General features: G+C 38.7%; 2 protein-coding genes and 1 non-coding gene across 5 annotated transcripts; 1 reads left to right on the forward strand and 2 right to left on the reverse strand.

Annotated features, from left to right (window-relative positions):
* Positions 1 to 4,276: 4,276 nt before the first annotated feature.
* eif5a2 (eukaryotic translation initiation factor 5A2) lies at positions 4,277 to 11,172 on the reverse strand. 3 transcript variants are annotated; one of them, XM_041060466.1, is made up of 5 exons: positions 11,094 to 11,172; positions 9,766 to 9,940; positions 9,521 to 9,625; positions 8,717 to 8,848; positions 4,277 to 8,148 (listed from the first exon to the last, which is right to left on the reverse strand). In XM_041060466.1, exons 2-5 carry the CDS (start codon positions 9,925 to 9,927, stop codon positions 8,086 to 8,088), a joined length of 462 nt encoding a protein of 153 aa, XP_040916400.1. In that variant the 5' UTR covers positions 9,928 to 9,940; positions 11,094 to 11,172; the 3' UTR covers positions 4,277 to 8,085. The 3 variants fall into 3 exon arrangements, with proteins under 3 accessions (XP_040916400.1, XP_040916399.1, XP_040916401.1); XM_041060465.1 differs by having other exon boundaries at positions 9,766 to 9,945; positions 11,094 to 11,153; XM_041060467.1 differs by lacking the exon at positions 11,094 to 11,172 and adding an exon at positions 10,648 to 10,835.
* A 1,032-nt stretch (positions 11,173 to 12,204) lies between these two features.
* slc2a2 (solute carrier family 2 member 2) lies at positions 12,205 to 17,170 on the reverse strand. Its single transcript, XM_041060963.1, has 12 exons — positions 17,055 to 17,170; positions 16,411 to 16,506; positions 15,950 to 16,149; positions 15,578 to 15,702; positions 15,250 to 15,365; positions 14,986 to 15,148; positions 14,644 to 14,750; positions 14,194 to 14,274; positions 13,816 to 13,920; positions 13,564 to 13,665; positions 12,863 to 13,066; positions 12,205 to 12,729 (listed from the first exon to the last, which is right to left on the reverse strand). Exons 1-12 carry the CDS (start codon positions 17,067 to 17,069, stop codon positions 12,526 to 12,528), a joined length of 1,518 nt encoding a protein of 505 aa, XP_040916897.1. The 5' UTR covers positions 17,070 to 17,170; the 3' UTR covers positions 12,205 to 12,525.
* trnak-cuu lies at positions 14,392 to 14,464 on the forward strand. Its single transcript has one exon. It is a non-coding gene; the product is annotated as a tRNA-Lys (tRNA).
* Positions 17,171 to 17,533: the final 363 nt, after the last annotated feature.

Consider the following 17,533-nt stretch of genomic DNA (forward strand, 5'->3'; position numbering starts at 1 on the left):
CGTTTTTTATGACATTTTGAGGTCCAAAAAAATTTTGACTTTTTTTGGCCGAAAAAAACGCCTTACTATACCATGACGTTTTTTATGACATTTTGAGGTCAAAAATTTTTTTGACTTTTTCTGGCCGAAAAAAACGCCTTACTATACCATGACGTTTTTTATGACATTTTGAGGTCAAAAAAAATTTTGACTTTTTTTGGCCAATTTTGACGCCTTACTATACTATGACGTTTTTTATGACATTTTGAGGTCAAAAAAAATTTTGACTTTTTTTGGCCAATTTTGACGCCTTACTATACTATGACGTTTTTTATGACATTTTGAGGTCAAAAAAAATTTTGACTTTTTTTGGCCAATTTTGACGCCTTACTATACTATGACGTTTTTTATGACATTTTGAGGTCAAAAAAATTTTTGACTTTTTTTGGCAGATAAAAAAGCCTTACTATACTATGACGTTTTTTATGACATTTTGAGGTCAAAAAAATTTTTGACTTTTTTTGGCCGAAAAAAACGCCTTACTATACTATGACGTTTTTTATGACATTTTGAGGTCAAAAAAAATTTTGACTTTTTTTGGCCGAAAAAAACGCCTTACTATACTATGACGTTTTTTATGACATTTTGAGGTCAAAAAAATTTTGACTTTTTTTGGCCGAAAAAAACGCCTTACTATACTATGACGTTTTTTATGACATTTTGAGGTCCAAAAAAATTTTGACTTTTTTTGGCCGAAAAAAACGCCTTACTATACTATGACGTTTTTTATGACATTTTGAGGTCAAAAATTTTTTTGACTTTTTCTGGCCGAAAAAAACGCCTTACTATACCATGACGTTTTTTATGACATTTTGAGGTCAAAAAAAATTTTTGACTTTTTTTGGCCAATTTTGACGCCTTACTATACTATGACGTTTTTTATGACATTTTGAGGTCAAAAAAAATTTTGACTTTTTTTGGCCAATTTTGACGCCTTACTATACTATGACGTTTTTTATGACATTTTGAGGTCAAAAAAAATTTTGACTTTTTTTGGCCGAAAAAAACGCCTTACTATACTATGACGTTTTTTATGACATTTTGAGGTCAAAAAAAATTTTGACTTTTTTTGGCCAATTTTGACGCCTTACTATACTATGACGTTTTTTATGACATTTTGAGGTCAAAAAATTTTTTGACTTTTTTTGGCCAATTTTGACGCCTTACTATACTATGACGTTTTTTATGACATTTTGAGGTCAAAAAAATTTTTGACTTTTTTTGGCTGATAAAAAAGCCTTACTATACTATGACGTTTTTTATGACATTTTGAGGTCAAAAAAAATTTGGACTTTTTTTGGCCGAAAAAAACGCCTTACTATACTATGACGTTTTTTATGACATTTTGAGGTCAGAAAAAATTTTGACTTTTTTTGGCCGAAAAAAACGCCTTACTATACTATGACGTTTTTTATGACATTTTGAGGTCAAAAAAAATTTTGACTTTTTTTGGCCAATTTTGACGCCTTACTATACTATGACGTTTTTTATGACATTTTGAGGTCAAAAATTTTTTTGACTTTTTTTGGCCGAAAAAAACGCCTTACTATACTATGACGTTTTTTATGACATTTTGAGGTCAAATTTTTTTTTGACTTTTTCTGGCCGAAAAAAAACGCCTCACTATACTATGACGTTTTTTATGACATTTTGAGGTCAAAAAATTTTTTTACTTTTTTTGGCCGATTTTGATGCCTTACTATACTATGACGTTTTTTATGACATTTTGAGGTGTGTGACGCCTTATGGCCGTAGGCCTTCATGACTAAAAGTTTTGAAAAGCTTTTGTTTGGGTTTCACGGTCTGGCCGTGGCACCACCACGAAATTGACCCTTCGCCAACACACAGGAAATGGATGCATTTGTGCCTGTATCTCCCACATACTTCATCCAATGTGGTTCAAACTTTACAGTCATGTTGATCATGTAATTCAGAACAGATTGATGTACTGATATCATGATACACAAATAGCGCCAACTACTGGAATAGGAAATATGTGTATTTTTCATGTCGTTTTGTGTATTTTTCATGTAGTTCACTGGAAAGCAGACCAGATGAACAGGGAGAAACTGATCACCATACAAAAGAGAACACAGTGACATGCTCATATTATGCTACACACATACAGAACCTACTGGGGGAGAAGACATGTCTTTTGTACATGTGTATGTCTCTGTATATCTGGAGAGCAGATGAGATTAGGGCTGTTGGAAAGAAGAGAAGATGGTGGAGGCATTGGTGCAGTTGAGCTCCTTTTACTTGGAGCCATACATTTTTGTCAGTGTGCCATGTGTGCTATATAGTGGAAATACATTCTACATAGATGTGTTAACATGGAGTTATCATGACAAGCTGTGTAGATTTAAGATTTTGTGTGGATCTTACATCAGCAATCTATTAGCAGGGCACTGCAGGGAATTGAACCCTACCCTAGTGTACTAGGTGTACCATAACCAGTGCCTTTTGCTTTTTGAAGTGAACCTATATTTCAACAGCATTTCTTAAATATTGTGTGATGTACAAGATTGTATATGATTTGAAATAGTTTGTAATTGTTGAGAAAGTAGAGAAAGCAAAGGATTTGGACATGTAAAGAGCACACAAACACAGTAGAAAATGCACCAGAGCTCTGTTGTGCTCCAGCAATAAAAACAGTACATATAAAAATATAAGTTCAGAAAAACAGGCAAAAAAGACTGTTTTCATATCTGTTCTGAATCATATCTCAACTACACCAAAGCTAGAACTGTTTAAATGTGTTTTAATAACACCTGTGTACATCAACAAGCCACAACCATTGTAAAATTGCTTTTAATCACTAAAACAATCTCCACCTCCATCCAAACTCTAACCAACACTAAGGTGATTCACAAATAACACACTGTCCATCAAACCAAATTACGTTTTATCTGCACAGATAATTCATCTTACAATGCAGATCAACATTTGTTCTGCCAAAATAAACCCCATCTAATCAAAAACCAACACACTATAAAATTATACAAAGCTTTAACTATTACCAAATCATCCGCATGGCAAAAATGTCTACCTAAACTCACCTTGTTGTTTTATTCACACTTTGGCAGAACTCCCAAAAGGGGGTGTGGCCACAGACATCATTCATCAATCATAAGACAACACTGAACCAAACAACTAGTCCCACTCAACTGAAGACCTACCTCCCTACATTTAATCATGAAATGTGTATGGTTAAAATAACAATTACACAATGCTTGGAAAAACAATGTCTAACTTTTAACAGGCTCCATTAACCTGCTTCATCAACATCTCTCAAACTGAACACTGACTGTGTGAGTTATCCCCTGACAAACTTCATGATACTTTTTCTGAACATGTGCAACTTTCTTGTAACCACATAACACATGTAGTCACATAAACACAACTCACTCAAAGTACAAATGTCCATTAAAGTTAAAACTCTATTAAACTTTTTCATATATATATCCACAAATACCAGGATATATTTAACCAAGGACATCCTGGTATTCTTAACAAAAAAACACGAACATTTCACAATTTTCACACTTTCATAACAGCAGCCACAAGGTGTCATTGATACCATGAGGTCTGAACTCTTCCTGAATCTACACCTTTATTTATAAGACTGCATTGCTGTTTCCACCTCTTGTCATTCTAACTTGTGATATTTATTCTTGGAAAATCCTTTAGGAAAGTCTATGAACTAAAAACTTGCTGATAGCGAAACACCTTTGATTTATAACAACATGGGCTGCTCAAAGACACATCTAACTGGATTGTGTCTTCAATTGAGAAGGATGCATTCAACCTGCGCTAGAATTTACTAAGAACCTTGTTGAGCTGAACGGTGGTGCTGTGTCACATTTAAGTCTGGCTAATAAAGAGCAATGGAGGAGATAAAGAGTTAAGGTGCAGTATGTCACAACAGCTTTAGGTCACCACAAAAGTAAGCTGCAAGACAGTAGGAGAGAGAAACCATGGTTTTTAGAGGTTTTTGAGTGTGTCCATTAGTGAACTAACATAGTGAACTTCACATATATCAGCTGGTACGTCAGCAACAAAGTTTCAGTATTGTGAAAACACGTAGCAAAACTGCTGTGCTTAACAGTCTATTAATTTTATCCACGGGATAAACAAAAGCACTTTATTCTAACACATTACATTGAGGCATATGTCATTCTAAATAAGAGAAAACAGCTGATGCTTTTCTTGTAGCCAGTAACTTTATTTTGCCTACTCAATAAAAACAGTTGTGATTTTTTTTTTTTTTTTGACAGCAGCTGTACATTGGTTAAAACAGAGAATAGAGAACTCCTTGTTTCTTTATGTTCCAGCAGAGTTTCAAGGTCAGATTTTCCCTGGAGGCTGTTTAGATCCAACACTGAAGAAAGAAAGAGACCTGTGCCAACAAGGGGAAATACCCTTAACCCCCTTGCTCAGAATATACAATGAACACAGTATACAAGGTGAATTCCCCTATTCTCTTTTTTAACATAATACACTATAGCTGTGGTCTAAACATACAAACCACTGTTTCCTGCAAGAATAATGAAGTAGCAGAGTTAAAAGACAGAGAGAAAACGTGAAGCAGACAATGTCTCTTATGGGAGGTGCCAGAGAGGACTAAGGAAAAAAAAACAGGACATTTAACATTCTCCAACACCAGAACTGTATAGACTTCTGGGACAAATTAATCAAAATAAAAATCATGCAAATAATGTCATTTATTATCCTCACTACTGACACCATTAAAGTAACACATCTCCTAATACTCCGTTTGGAGCCCTGAGAAAATCTGTCCTCATGAAACTGACATCATACATTTTGCCCTTGGAGACCAGATCCTAGATCAGCACGTGAAGCCAACAAGGACAAGGCCATCTCCCTTTACAGTGTAAACATTTTCTCAAACGGAATCAGAGGTCAGTCCTGTTACCTGTCTCTGTATGAGAGACACCTTTTAAGACAGTTAAAGGTCGAGCATCACTGTGTGTGTGTGGTAGTAATTAGTGCTACATTTCAGAGGCAGGAGCGGCTCCATAACTGGAGGGAACTGAGGGTGAGAAATTAGTCGATTTTCCTGCGTTTGACCTTGGTTATAGACAAATGTAACGGGGCAAAAATATGGCTTAAGGAAGACTGTCATCTTCTGTTAGAGCTGTGGAGATGGAGGGTGAAATTTTAGCATAAAAACCTCTTTTCGTTACTATTAAATTTCACTATGGACTGGATATTTATCTGGTTTTTACAGGCACAGTGGCATGCTTGCAACCAAAATAATGGACAGAGAATTGTGCCACAGTGTACTGGCTCACTGGACAAACTAGTTTAACTTTTGTACAGCTTTGTTTCCTGCCCCATAACAGCATTTCCTGCAATTTGCATATGAATTGTTTTATGTTACTCACATCCTTCAGACTTACTGCTCCCCGAGAATGATAAAATCAGGCTGAGACGTTGTAGGCTGAAGTTGCAGGACGACTTCAAGTTGTCTTGCATGTGCCCCCATTTGGCATAGAATGACAGTCAGCTCAACTCAGCAAATGTGTATACAATGGCCTGCAGGGAGCAACACAAGTCTCTACTATACTGCTGTCTTTAGAGCATTCATTTACTAGTCATTTTTTTTTCTTTTTGCTCTGCTTGAATAAAGGAATTCTCAAAATTAGATGTACCATTAGTGCACTGACTGCAGACAGTCATGTGGCTTCCACCTTTGGGCCTTGCAGTCCAGAGTACTGCTGTTGTGCTGTTTTGTACCACAAGTGAAAATCTAGATGGCTAGAGGGAAAAGCCAAAGTTGGAAGCCACTGTTGTAATGCCACAGCTCCTAACATTATGCTATTCAGGGGATACACCACACACTAAACAGGACTGGAATGATGAGAAAAAAAATTAATGTAGAACTTAATACACAATGCAACACCCAGTGAATTACTTTGGTGTCTTGACAGAAGTAAAAAATACTTTAGGTGGACTTAAGTCAGAACAAAAATAACAGACCGGCTGCCGTACAAAGGACAACTTGAAAGCTAAACAGAATACCTTCTAATGTCAATATTACAATCTGTGTGTTTACAAGCAATTAAGTAATCTGATTATTATCAACTTCTAGAAGCAACCTGATCTCGTAAGTGTCATGTAAACACTTCCTTTCCCAGTTGTAAAGTGTTGAGGGATTTCTGCAAAAGAAATCAGATTTCTTGACCATGTGTACATTTAACTGAGTTTCTAACAGGTTTTTTTTTACAAGAGCATAGGCTCGTGGACAAAATTTGAATTAGGAAAAGTACTGCTGTGACAGAAGTGCAGAAGTTGACAATATCATATAACTCATAATAGTGCATCCTTATAGTCAAAATCCAAAGTCAGACTAAAACTTACAATAAAACAAACAGTTCTAAATAAGTCATTTTCACAGCGGAACAGCAGGTTATTTGTAAATTTCTTAACACATGCTCTCATGAAAATTGCCTTCTTCACTAGTGTCCTCTCACTGCACCATCAGTCCAAATGCTCTGATCAGAAAACAGGAAACACTCAGGCTGCAGTGCTTTAAACATATTGCTAATACATTTAAAATATGCCACTCAGTTTTAATTTTATGGTAGGAGGTAGGGGAGAAAACTGACAACCTGCACATAAGTGCAGGTTCTACAGCAACCACGTTAATGCAGTGCATGTAAAAGCATTCTGATTTCCTGCCTTTGCCTTTATCTCTCAGTAACGGTTTTTTTTGTGTGTGTGGACGTAAACCTAAATAATAACCATTTAGCATGATTTTGTAAAAATCCATGTGAGCCACGATCCGCTTTAGTGTACAAACTCTGCACAAACCCCTTAACAATCCCATTTAACTGTAAACAGACTAACCACCCCCGAATTTACTTTCCACTTCCCCACCCACAAGCCAAAATATAGCTCAATGGTAACTGCTAATCTGTTCTTGGGCACCAATGTATCCCATCACAATAAGACTTGGATAACCTGCAGCTTAACTACCACCTAGTTTTGGCTACATCATATAAGATTTAAAATAGTTTAGTTTCCACTATTAAGTGCCAAGAGGCATCAATATCAGTAGCATTGTAATAATGCTAAAAACTATTGAAATTAAGCTTCAAGATAAAATTGTTTTATGACTATAATAGTAAAGGTTTTCAGTGTTTTGTTCTTTCGAAATCCTTTTCTATACATTTGTCAGCTCATAAAGGCCTCAAGTGAAAGGAAAAAGTTTCATAGCATAGAAGAGAAAATGGCCCCACCCAACCACCCCTGTCCAGGCCTGTTCGGCTTCAGAACAGCTGAAACAGCAGAGTTCCCTGCTAGAAAAGGCCAATCTTAATGAGACCTGGACTAGATGCAGTAGAGAGCTTGCCACAAGATCTGCAACTGAAGTGCAGAGTAAATTAAATTTAGCTGTTTACATAAATTTATAACTGCTAAGGCATGTGCATATAAGTCAATCCTAAAAGTGCATGTAAATGCATATGTGTTAACTGTCAAAGGCAGAAAGGCAAATTCTGGCTATCAATGAAGTTATATGCTTTTAGGGTCTCTGAACTGTGTACCAAGTAGAGCTGGAGCTTACTTGAGATGTAATGTAAGTGGAGATAAAGTCATGTAAGAGGGAATGTACGCTGAACAAAAGGTGCAGCATCTTAACTATGACTGAGCTTTGAAAAATGTTCACAGCCGGCTCAAAAACGAAAGAGTGATTTAAAGAGTAATGCACATATCACTCAAACTCTAAAAGGAATGTTATGAATTGCTGGAATATTGTAAGGAATTCCTGGAATAATACAAGTATCTTTTGCAAAGTTAAGCTGTGATGGCTTAGGGTGGATAACTTCATTGATTGAAGAGAATGCCAGTCAGCCCTGAGCCCGAGGTACAGCTAAGAAGCTGAGCCAGTCCGGTTTCCAGACTTTACTTGACCAGCAGGGAAACTGGTGGAGATGTGGGGTGAAGGCCAGTAGCTTTGGTGAGGCTTGAAACCATAATGGAGAATAATAATGCGAGGTCTCAATCGTTGTCCTGGACGTATTAAGAAGCCATGGTCTTGGTGCCGATTACATGCTCTTCATCTATAGCACTCAGCACAGAGACCTGAAAAGGGAAGAGAAATATACAATCTGCAAACAGCTGTCCCATGCTACTTTGGTAGGGTCTTATTTTACATTTATACTAACATTTTCTTTGGCTGACTAGTTCTTTTTAAAAATACTAGAGGTGGTCTAGACTCCAAGTGCCTAGGGCTGTCACACAATCCAGTGAAAGCAAGGAATACTGTCTAGTGAGGCTGTCTCGAGTGAAACAGGATGATCGCAGATTTTCAGTTATATAATGAGTTAAGTAAATCCAATACACAAATAAAGCAGATAATTATCAGCTTTTTCAATTTCTAGTTTTACCTCAAAAATAAAATGAGGGAAAAGCCATACACTGTCATCCTTAAAGGAGTACAAAAAGGATTGTAAATCAGTCTAACAGTGCTGTGTGCACACAGCAGTCCATCACAGTAGGTGGCGCAAAACCATAAATGAAGAAACTGATGACCTTAGAATACCTCATAGAGCTGAATGAAGAAAACTAATTCTCAGTTTTTACAGTTTCTGCAATTCAGCCACTACCAGTAAGAATATTTCACTTTTCACCTCAGGCCACAGAAACTCACCATAAACTGTTCTCCACTGTTGAACCTCCTCTCAATTTCTTTACCCAGGTCACCATCTGGCACTTTAAGGTCTTCTCTGGTTTCTCCGTTGTCATCCATTAGGGCCAAGAAACCATCTGAGACATCAATTACCTAAATGTGCCATCAGGCAAGGAACGAAAACCGTAAACAGTTAGAAACATTAAGAAAAAAAGCAGAGACAAGTAATGGGTAACTAGCGCCAGTCAAAAAGCTCCACCCCACTTAAGAATTACACCTGGCATTTTGGGACAACTACAACAGAGTCACTTAGGATGATCAATGCACATTATGAACATCAGGTTAATTAAATTGAAAAACTTTTAAAACTAAACCTGGCTTCCCATTTACATACCAACTATCATTTTCATGCATTTTTAGACAATTTCTGTCCCAAAAGAGGCCTCTGCTCAGGGAAGAAGAGACTGCTTGTCAAGTCAAAACCCGCTCAACCGGTTTAAAACCTGTATGTCTTTTCTCAACTACTGAACCGACAGTTCAGCTCTGACATATGTGACACACCCACTTAGCAATCGGGAGAGCATTTCTTTTCTCAAATCACACTTTTTCTTTGGTATAAGGTTATATAAAATCCAAAGCATGATGGGAAATTAATGCACTAGTGTTCTAAACACCAGTGCCACAAATACTGTCCAGGAAAAAAAATTGCTGTCTTCCAGTGCCAACTTGCTTCAAATGACACAATAGCCAGTATTCAGTACAAATGCTCCGTACCCCTTGGAGCCCCAAAGTTACACCAAGAGGGTTCCAACAGGGACATCTTACCTGGTAGTCTTTCCTCATTACATTTGGAACATCCATATTATGGGTAGATGGGCAGATATCTTCTAGTTTCTTCTGAGTAAAGATGTCAAGTCCAGTAAGGTGAACCTGAGAAAACACCACTACTGATAAGATTTGGCCTCGGGCCAAGTAAGCATCGGGGTTGCTTGTAAAACTGGGAAACGTCAAACTAAACCACAAAAGTGCTCTAAGCTCTGCATTCCAAAGGATGCACAAGAGGCTCTTACCTTGGCATGCCCATGCTTGCCAGTCTTAGAGGTAGACATGTCAACGATCTTACAGGGACGTCCTTTCAGCATGACATAGCCGTTCTTCCTCAGTGCAGAGCACTGCATGGGGTATGTTGCAGAAGCCCCAGAGTCTGCTGTGGTGAAATCATCATCTGCCATGATGGGCAACGGACTGGTCTGTGTGACCCAGATGAACAAAAGAAACACATGAGCAAACATGAAATGTGATTGAAAGTAGAATTATTTATTGGATGTAGGATGTATGTGGTTTGAAGAACCAATACTGTACTGATAAACAAAAGGAATTGCATAGGATTTTTTTTGTGAGCTGGTGAGCACAGAACTTCAATGCTTATGACTTTCAATTATAAACACTGGACTGTGACTATACTTAAAACCGGCTTATAAACCCGAGCAGCTGTCAGAAAATAGGCTGGTGCTGAGCACGTTGTATCCTTGAAGAGCTGTGCTTACGTGGTCACGCTCAATATCTTCTCCTAACAGGAGGTCGACACTGGTTGGGCCGTAAGCGCTTGAAAAAAACACAACCCGAAATCAGAGAGGGAGACGTCAACTACTCCCGAGTTGATGCCAGCTCCGCTTAGAGCTTTGAAGCTCACTGGTCGCCGTTAAAATGTGTATTCCCAAACATTCATACACATACACAAGATTAAACGTAGCGATCTAATGTCAACATTCATGCCCCATGCATGTGCACAAACAATCACCGAAGGCGTTGCAACCATATATCGCCGACCAACGACATGACTTTAGTCGCTAATATGTCAAATTTGCTTATACACCACGTCGCCGCCCTCTCAAAGCTTCTTTTGCACACTGTCCGGGGACAACTGCTAACGAGTTAAACATGTTAACTACCTTATTAGCTCACTGCCTCCAGAAAGTATGGCTAGGCGGCTTAGATTTAGAAAGCTAGCATACACCGTTAACTAGCTGTGTTACGTGGCAGCTGGGCCAAGTGAGCATCTTGACAACAGCCAGGCTAGCTTCAGGTTCCTCCTTGCGTATTTTCAGTCATCGTTAGCCGAGTTAGCTCGCTAACACGACCCACACCCACTGACATTGACCGACGACGCTGTTGCTAACGTTAGCTAAAGCGGTGTGCTAACTTCTTTCAATCGCTCACCAAACACCTCCTCACTACTTACAAGTTACTGATTAACTAGAGACGACAGCTCCCTCACGGTATTACACATTACGTAAGGCGTTACTACACCGCAAAACGACTTTCTTAACACTAGCTAAATTATAAAAAAAAAAGAAAAGAACGAAATGTTACTTAAAAGCCCCAACGTTTAGCTTACCTTGTGTCTTGCTTACGCCAAAAAAAAGGGAAAGTCACTGCGCATGCGTAGAGCTTCAGTACCGCAGGAGGAGTAAGGAGGGGGCAGGTGTGGGCTCCGACGACAGAGGTGCGGAGGGAGGGGGAATGGGGGGAGGGCGAGGGTGAGGGTGAGCGGGCTGTCTGAATGGGACGTCTGCACCGCCACGCACACCTGTACACAAATATCCATTACAATACCAACACAAATAGAGGCTTTGTTAAGTTGTAACCGTGCAAATGAGTTGTTCAGTTAAATGGTGCAAAATATGCAGGTAAGTGTTTAGTTCCAAATAGTGGCATTAACTACGTGCATTTGCATAAGTCTATTGTACTTAAACATAACTTTGAGGTACTTGTACTTTACCAGAGTATTTTTATTTTCTGCTACTTTTTATTTATATAAAAATATATCTATTATTTCTGCTTTAACTCCAACAGGCCACAATTATTTGACATCCGTTGACTAACCCCTGAATGTAACATAAATACTATCAAAACACAAAACAAGTGAGAACTGCAGTAGAAAGAAAGAAAATGCAATTGTAATAGAGATTATTTACAGTTCTAAATTGTCTGGTACTTCTAATGAAAAGCATGTATGGTTGTCTCATATGTTCTTCTAATGTGAAGCATGTATGAGACAACCATGATGACACAAAATAGTTACTCTTGTAACTGTACTCTTGTTTTTCTTTTTGAACAATGACCAAAAGTATTGCAAGTTTCCTGTGTATTCAGGTTTGTCTTAATTAATGACTGTTTAGTTAAAGGCCAAAATGCAGTGTTTTCTGGGAAAGGCTGACAAAGCCAACTTGTAATTAGTCTTAAATTAGTCCCTAAGCGTTGCTGGGGGTTGTGTAGGAGGGACTGTGTCTTTGGGTAAATAGACTTTTAGACAGACATATCCTCTGGGATCAGTTAAAGATTCATCACCCTCCTGCTCTCTCGGATTGGTCTTTGAGTGGATCTTCTAAAAGCCACCGGCTATAAAGAGTGTTGTGTTGCCCAAATGAACAAAATGAAAGGAGAAAACTACAGAATCTCAGGGGCAGAGTGTTGACTCAAGCAGAGTGGCACACTCCCTATAGGCATTTATAAGACATTTATTTTTTTGTAACATTTTCTTGAAAATCTATCACACCAAGATTTCTATTAATGAAAGTATCTGTTTGAAATCAGAGAAGGAAATGATAATACAAGTCCAGTTTAAGGTAAGTCAGCAAAAACATTTTCAATTCAAGTAACTTTCCTCTCAGAGTCAGACTCTCAATGTGGGCTTATGTGTGTGCCCACATATTAACATTCTGAAAAACTGTAATCTTTTCTTGTGTAAAAAAAACATATATATTCTTTAATTCCTTCAAGTAATCATTGTAATACTGTAAGGACTACACAAACACATAGCCATTGTTTTAGGCATCTGAGGATGTTTTGAGCTGCTGCAGCTCAGTATCATCTTTGGGGCTCTGTGCCAGCTTCTTCCGTCCCTTGTGGAACACAGCAGCAATCTCCTCAAAAGTTTTACCCTTGGTCTCAGGGACCCGAAGATAAGTAAACACGGTGAAACCGAGAAGCAGCACAGCAAACAGGGTGAACACGTAACTATCCAGCCAAGCCTGAAAAAGAAAAGAAAGAATGAAAAGACAAGTGAGGAGGGACAGTGTGTCTGATTTTGTGTAAATGAAGCAAAGACACACATTTAAGTAATGTGTTTCACAAGTTTACAGTACATATGTCCCTTCTCCCTACCTGTATATAAGGGAAGGTCATGCCTATGATGAAGTTGCTGGTCCAGTTGCAGCAGCCAGCTAGAGCGATGGCCGCAGGCCGAGGTCCCTGGCTGAACAGTTCAGCCACTATGAACCATGGAATAGGACCAGGACCAATTTCAAAGAAACTCACAAAGAGGAAGATAGCTGACATGCTGACGTAGCTCATCCAGGAGTATTCATCCTAGAAAGTCAAGAGAAACTGTTTCTTTTCAGGGTGGTTTGAGAAAGAGCACTATTTGTTTCAGTTTTTCTTTTTTAATGGCATTAAACACTTCTGCCTCTACCCATAATGTAGTTTTCCAGATCTCAGATTCGTAGGACCTGTGCATGCATGCAACGCACTGAGATAAACAGTTCACTAATGGAGGTGGGGAATTGCATATTTTGCTCTATGTACAATTTCTGCATTTATTTATCAAGATGTGGCAGTGAAGTAAGCAACTTCTTCTGAAACAAATGCCATTCCCAACAAATATTTGGAGTCTAGGAGGACACCCACAGTGGCGTAACTTTTCAGTACCATATATGATCAAAGCATGCTTGGACAAAAACTGCTCGGAGAAATGAAGAAGGTTGTGGTACACAGTGACAGCTGAGCTATCTTCATGACAACTGAGAAAATAGAAGTTTAGCTTAACTTGCTGGCAGTCTAAAGTGCTAACACCTGACTGAACAAACCTGGAATCTGAGGCCCACTGTCATGGCAATTGCGCAGCAGCACATCCCTCCCAGACCAGCGAGAGTCAGAGTACGCCTGCCAGCCTTGTCCACCAGTGCAACCTAGAACACAGTACATTGTTTATCTGTGTGTTGTGTTTAAGTTTATGTGTGTAGAAGAAACAAGAGAACACGAGCATGTTAGTGTATAATTTTCATATACTGTATGTGTGTGCATGTATCTGTGTGTTTTTCATTTGTGTAGCCACTCACAGAAACCATAGTGAAGATTGTGTTAATGACCCCGACTCCTATAGTGGCGTAGACCGGCTGACTGACACCTGCCCGGTTGAAGATGGCCGTAGAGTAATAAAAGATCTTGAAGACAAGTATAAATTATCCAAAATTACAAAGTTAAATACAAAGGAACAGTTTGTGTGTTTGCTTTGCTTCTATGGACATAAACAAAAATCTGATGCTTTTTTAAAATGAAGAATTACAACATTTTTGCCCTTGTTAGTGCTAATATGGCACATACAATGAAACCATGCATTTTCTGCCAACGTGACATGATTTTAACATAACTTAAAATGATCAAAAAACAGAATTAGAGACAGGAAAAGGAAGAGTTAAAATCAATTTGTCACTCACTCCATTGATGCCAGACAACTGCTGAGAGAGGTGCATCATGAGGGCAACAAACAGCTGCTGTCTGTACACAGAGGAGCGGATCTTCAAGGAGAACACAGAACAGCAAAATATTGTCACTGCAGTGGTTTTCTGAAGCAGATGGCTAGAAGGCATGTAAAGTTTTGATTAACTTATGGCCAGATGTTAACTATTATATACGCCCGGCTAGCTCAGTCGATAGAGCATGAGACTCTTAATCTCAGGGTCGTGGGTTTGAGCCCCACGTTGGGCGGCAAAGTTCTTATGCAATTTCCCCACTGAGGGACTAATAAAGGATTCTCTTATCTTATTGATGATGTATTTGTGTCAAGATTTCAGAAACGGTTTAGTTTCTTTTCTTTCTTTGCCTCTTTCTTTTGGTAGTTGTGACAAAAATATCTCAACTGTACTTCTTCTTGTACATAGACCTACCAAAGAAAGGATAGAGACCCTGGCCTCCTTGTCCGCCTCCTCTTTCTCTCTCCGCATCTCCTCCAAATCAGAAGTTGCATCATATGGCCCCCTTAGACGATAAAGACCTGCAACAAAACAGAGAGTGATGGGAGACAAGTGTTTTCAGGAATAGTTCTATACTCTGGGAATTCACTTCTTTGCTTTGTTGCCAGGACTTGAAAAACTACATGACAACAATATGAAGCCACAGTCAGCAGCCAGTTAGTTTAGCTTAGCATAAAGATCATAAATTTCTGAATGACTGAGTCCATTACAGAGAGAAAATGGATGGCACAGAGAGTTGCTGTGTGTAATTCTTACTTTTTTTAGCTTCTTGCTCCTTGCCCAGTAGAATATAAAGGTACCGAGGACTTTCAGGGCATAGAGGTAGCAGAAAGGATTGTAATATGGCCGGAGCTCCAGAAAGACCAAGTAACAGGGGCCACATGTAGTCGTTACCAAGTACAAAGTCCAAGCCTAGTACCTGCACACACAAACACATGCACATACATGGTTTAACTCATGAGCTTGATGTGTCGTCAAGCAAATTTGCTGTCTGTGAGTGTTTGTGTGAGAACACCTCACCTGGCTGATTAGGATGCCAATGACAATAGCCAGCTGGTGTAATGTTCCCAGTGCCCCTCTGTAAGCCTTGGGTGCAATCTCTCCAATGTACATGGGCACTAGTCCAGATGTCAATCCTGAAACACACACATCATGATTTAAGCGACTTTTAACAAACATTTGCTGATAGAAACATATACAGTACATCCATTCTAGCCAACTGTAATAAAGTATAACATGTTATAATATGTTAATTCTCTCTTAGATATAATATAGTAAGCTTAGAGTTAAGAGTTTCAAACTAAATAATGTGAGTACTCATTGAAGGTTACAATGTGATTTACTATACCACAGTAAAAGCCCATAATAGCGCGGCCTGAGATGACCATAATGTGAGGTTTCCACATCCTGCAAAGACCCATCAGCAGTCCACCAGCTACGGCCAGAATGTTGACCATTAACATGCCTTTTACCCTGCAAAACAGAAACAGAAAAGTGGCAGAAGAAGATACAGAGAAAGAAGGATGATGGATGTAGCCATGAGTACCATTGCACTGCATATTGATCCTAGTTTAACATTAACAAGTCTTTTCCCACTAACATTTACCTCCATCTCTCCTCTCATTACTCTACATTCCATCATTTTGCTCAGGTATTTCTTTTTTCCACCAAACTTTTGTTTCACAATTGCATCCTTATTATTTTATACTTTCTTTCTCACCTGCCTTTAAGGTCTCCCACAAATCCCACCAGGAAGGACGACAACATGCCACCGACGGAGAAGATTGCCACTGACAATGACCAGTACATGACCACAGCAGGGTGTTGTCCCACCTCTTTTTCTTCTGTGCTGTTTTCTGGAAGCCCAGAGGCCCTCTCCGAGAAGACCCCCAGGGAGAGCTCATAATGTTTTTCAATGACCTATGACACACATATGTTTACTGATCATCAATCACAGCTGCAAACTGAGAGACAGAAAAGGGTGAAATTTCTGCTGAAATTTGCATTGATGACATTCAAGAGAGAAAAGGCAAGTCTGTGCCTTGGTCTTTGATTTGGTGAGAATGACCATAAGGTAGAATAAGCTTATTTGGGCTGGTTGAGTTGCATGCACTTATCAATAATCTGAGGCAATTAAATGACTCATTAAGAGAGCGAATCCTGTGTCAAAGTAGAGCCTACCTTTTGTGGTGCGTTGATAACTCCAAGACTGTAACCATACTGTAGGGATCCCAGAGCTGCTGTGCACACAGCCACGACCAGTGTCCCTGTTAGCTGCTGCAGGGGTGAAAGGCAATCGATTTGGTAAGGACACACACACACACATACACAAATGTGTGAACAAACACGTAATTTAACATGCACATGCACACAAGCAAGGACTTGAGAGTGTAAACAGTCACTCAGCTCTACTTACATTATACAGTCACAAATTAAAGTGCATTTAGAAGAACAGAACAAAACTTTTTCCACATTGTCAAAGGATTTATTATTTATTACTGACTGGTAAAAGTATGGTTATGTACAGAAGTTACAGAAGTAACATGATAATTATTTTTGAATGTTCTAAATGTTTGAACTGAGATGTCAGTGTGGCAGACACATCAAAAATTTGCTCGACAGTCTCTCAAGCAAAATGACAATGCAAACAAAGCGCACTGATGAATAAAAAGCTCTGCTCTCTCTGCAGAAAAGAGTCTATGTATTGACTACAGAAAAGAAACAAATCTGCAAATATTCCTTTCATGATTGAGAGTGAAGAGGTAGCATATGTGACCATTATCTAAAATAAATGCAAAGAATGTAACTGTCAAGAATTATCTTACCTTTCCCGACTCCATGATGGGTCCAGAGTGTCAGCAAGGTGTTTGGCAATGATCAGTGAAGCTGCATGCTCGATCACGCTGTGTCCACTCGCTAATCGACAAACACATGCATGCCCTGATTCACATGGACACACACACACACACACACATCTATAATGCTGACAAGACTCTTACACATAAATGAAGTCTTATTCATCCTCTATATACAAACACACACTTAAGTCCTATTGAAAGGAATCAATAAAATGATATTCATGGAGACCAAAATGTTAAACAGTAGGGACTCTATTTATGGAAAACTCAGGATCTTATGTATGGTGCTCCATGCCAGTACATTTGTAAACTGAATATTGCAGTTAATGATGGAAAGTTATTCTACGTTACATTAATGTTATAATAAAATTATTCTCTCTCTATCTCTCTCTTACTCTCTCGCTCGTTCACATTCTCTGTCACACAAGCTGTTAATGATATACTCG

This window comes from Toxotes jaculatrix, chromosome 17, assembly GCF_017976425.1.
Source record: "Toxotes jaculatrix isolate fToxJac2 chromosome 17, fToxJac2.pri, whole genome shotgun sequence".
Lineage (NCBI taxonomy): Eukaryota > Metazoa > Chordata > Actinopteri > Toxotidae > Toxotes > Toxotes jaculatrix.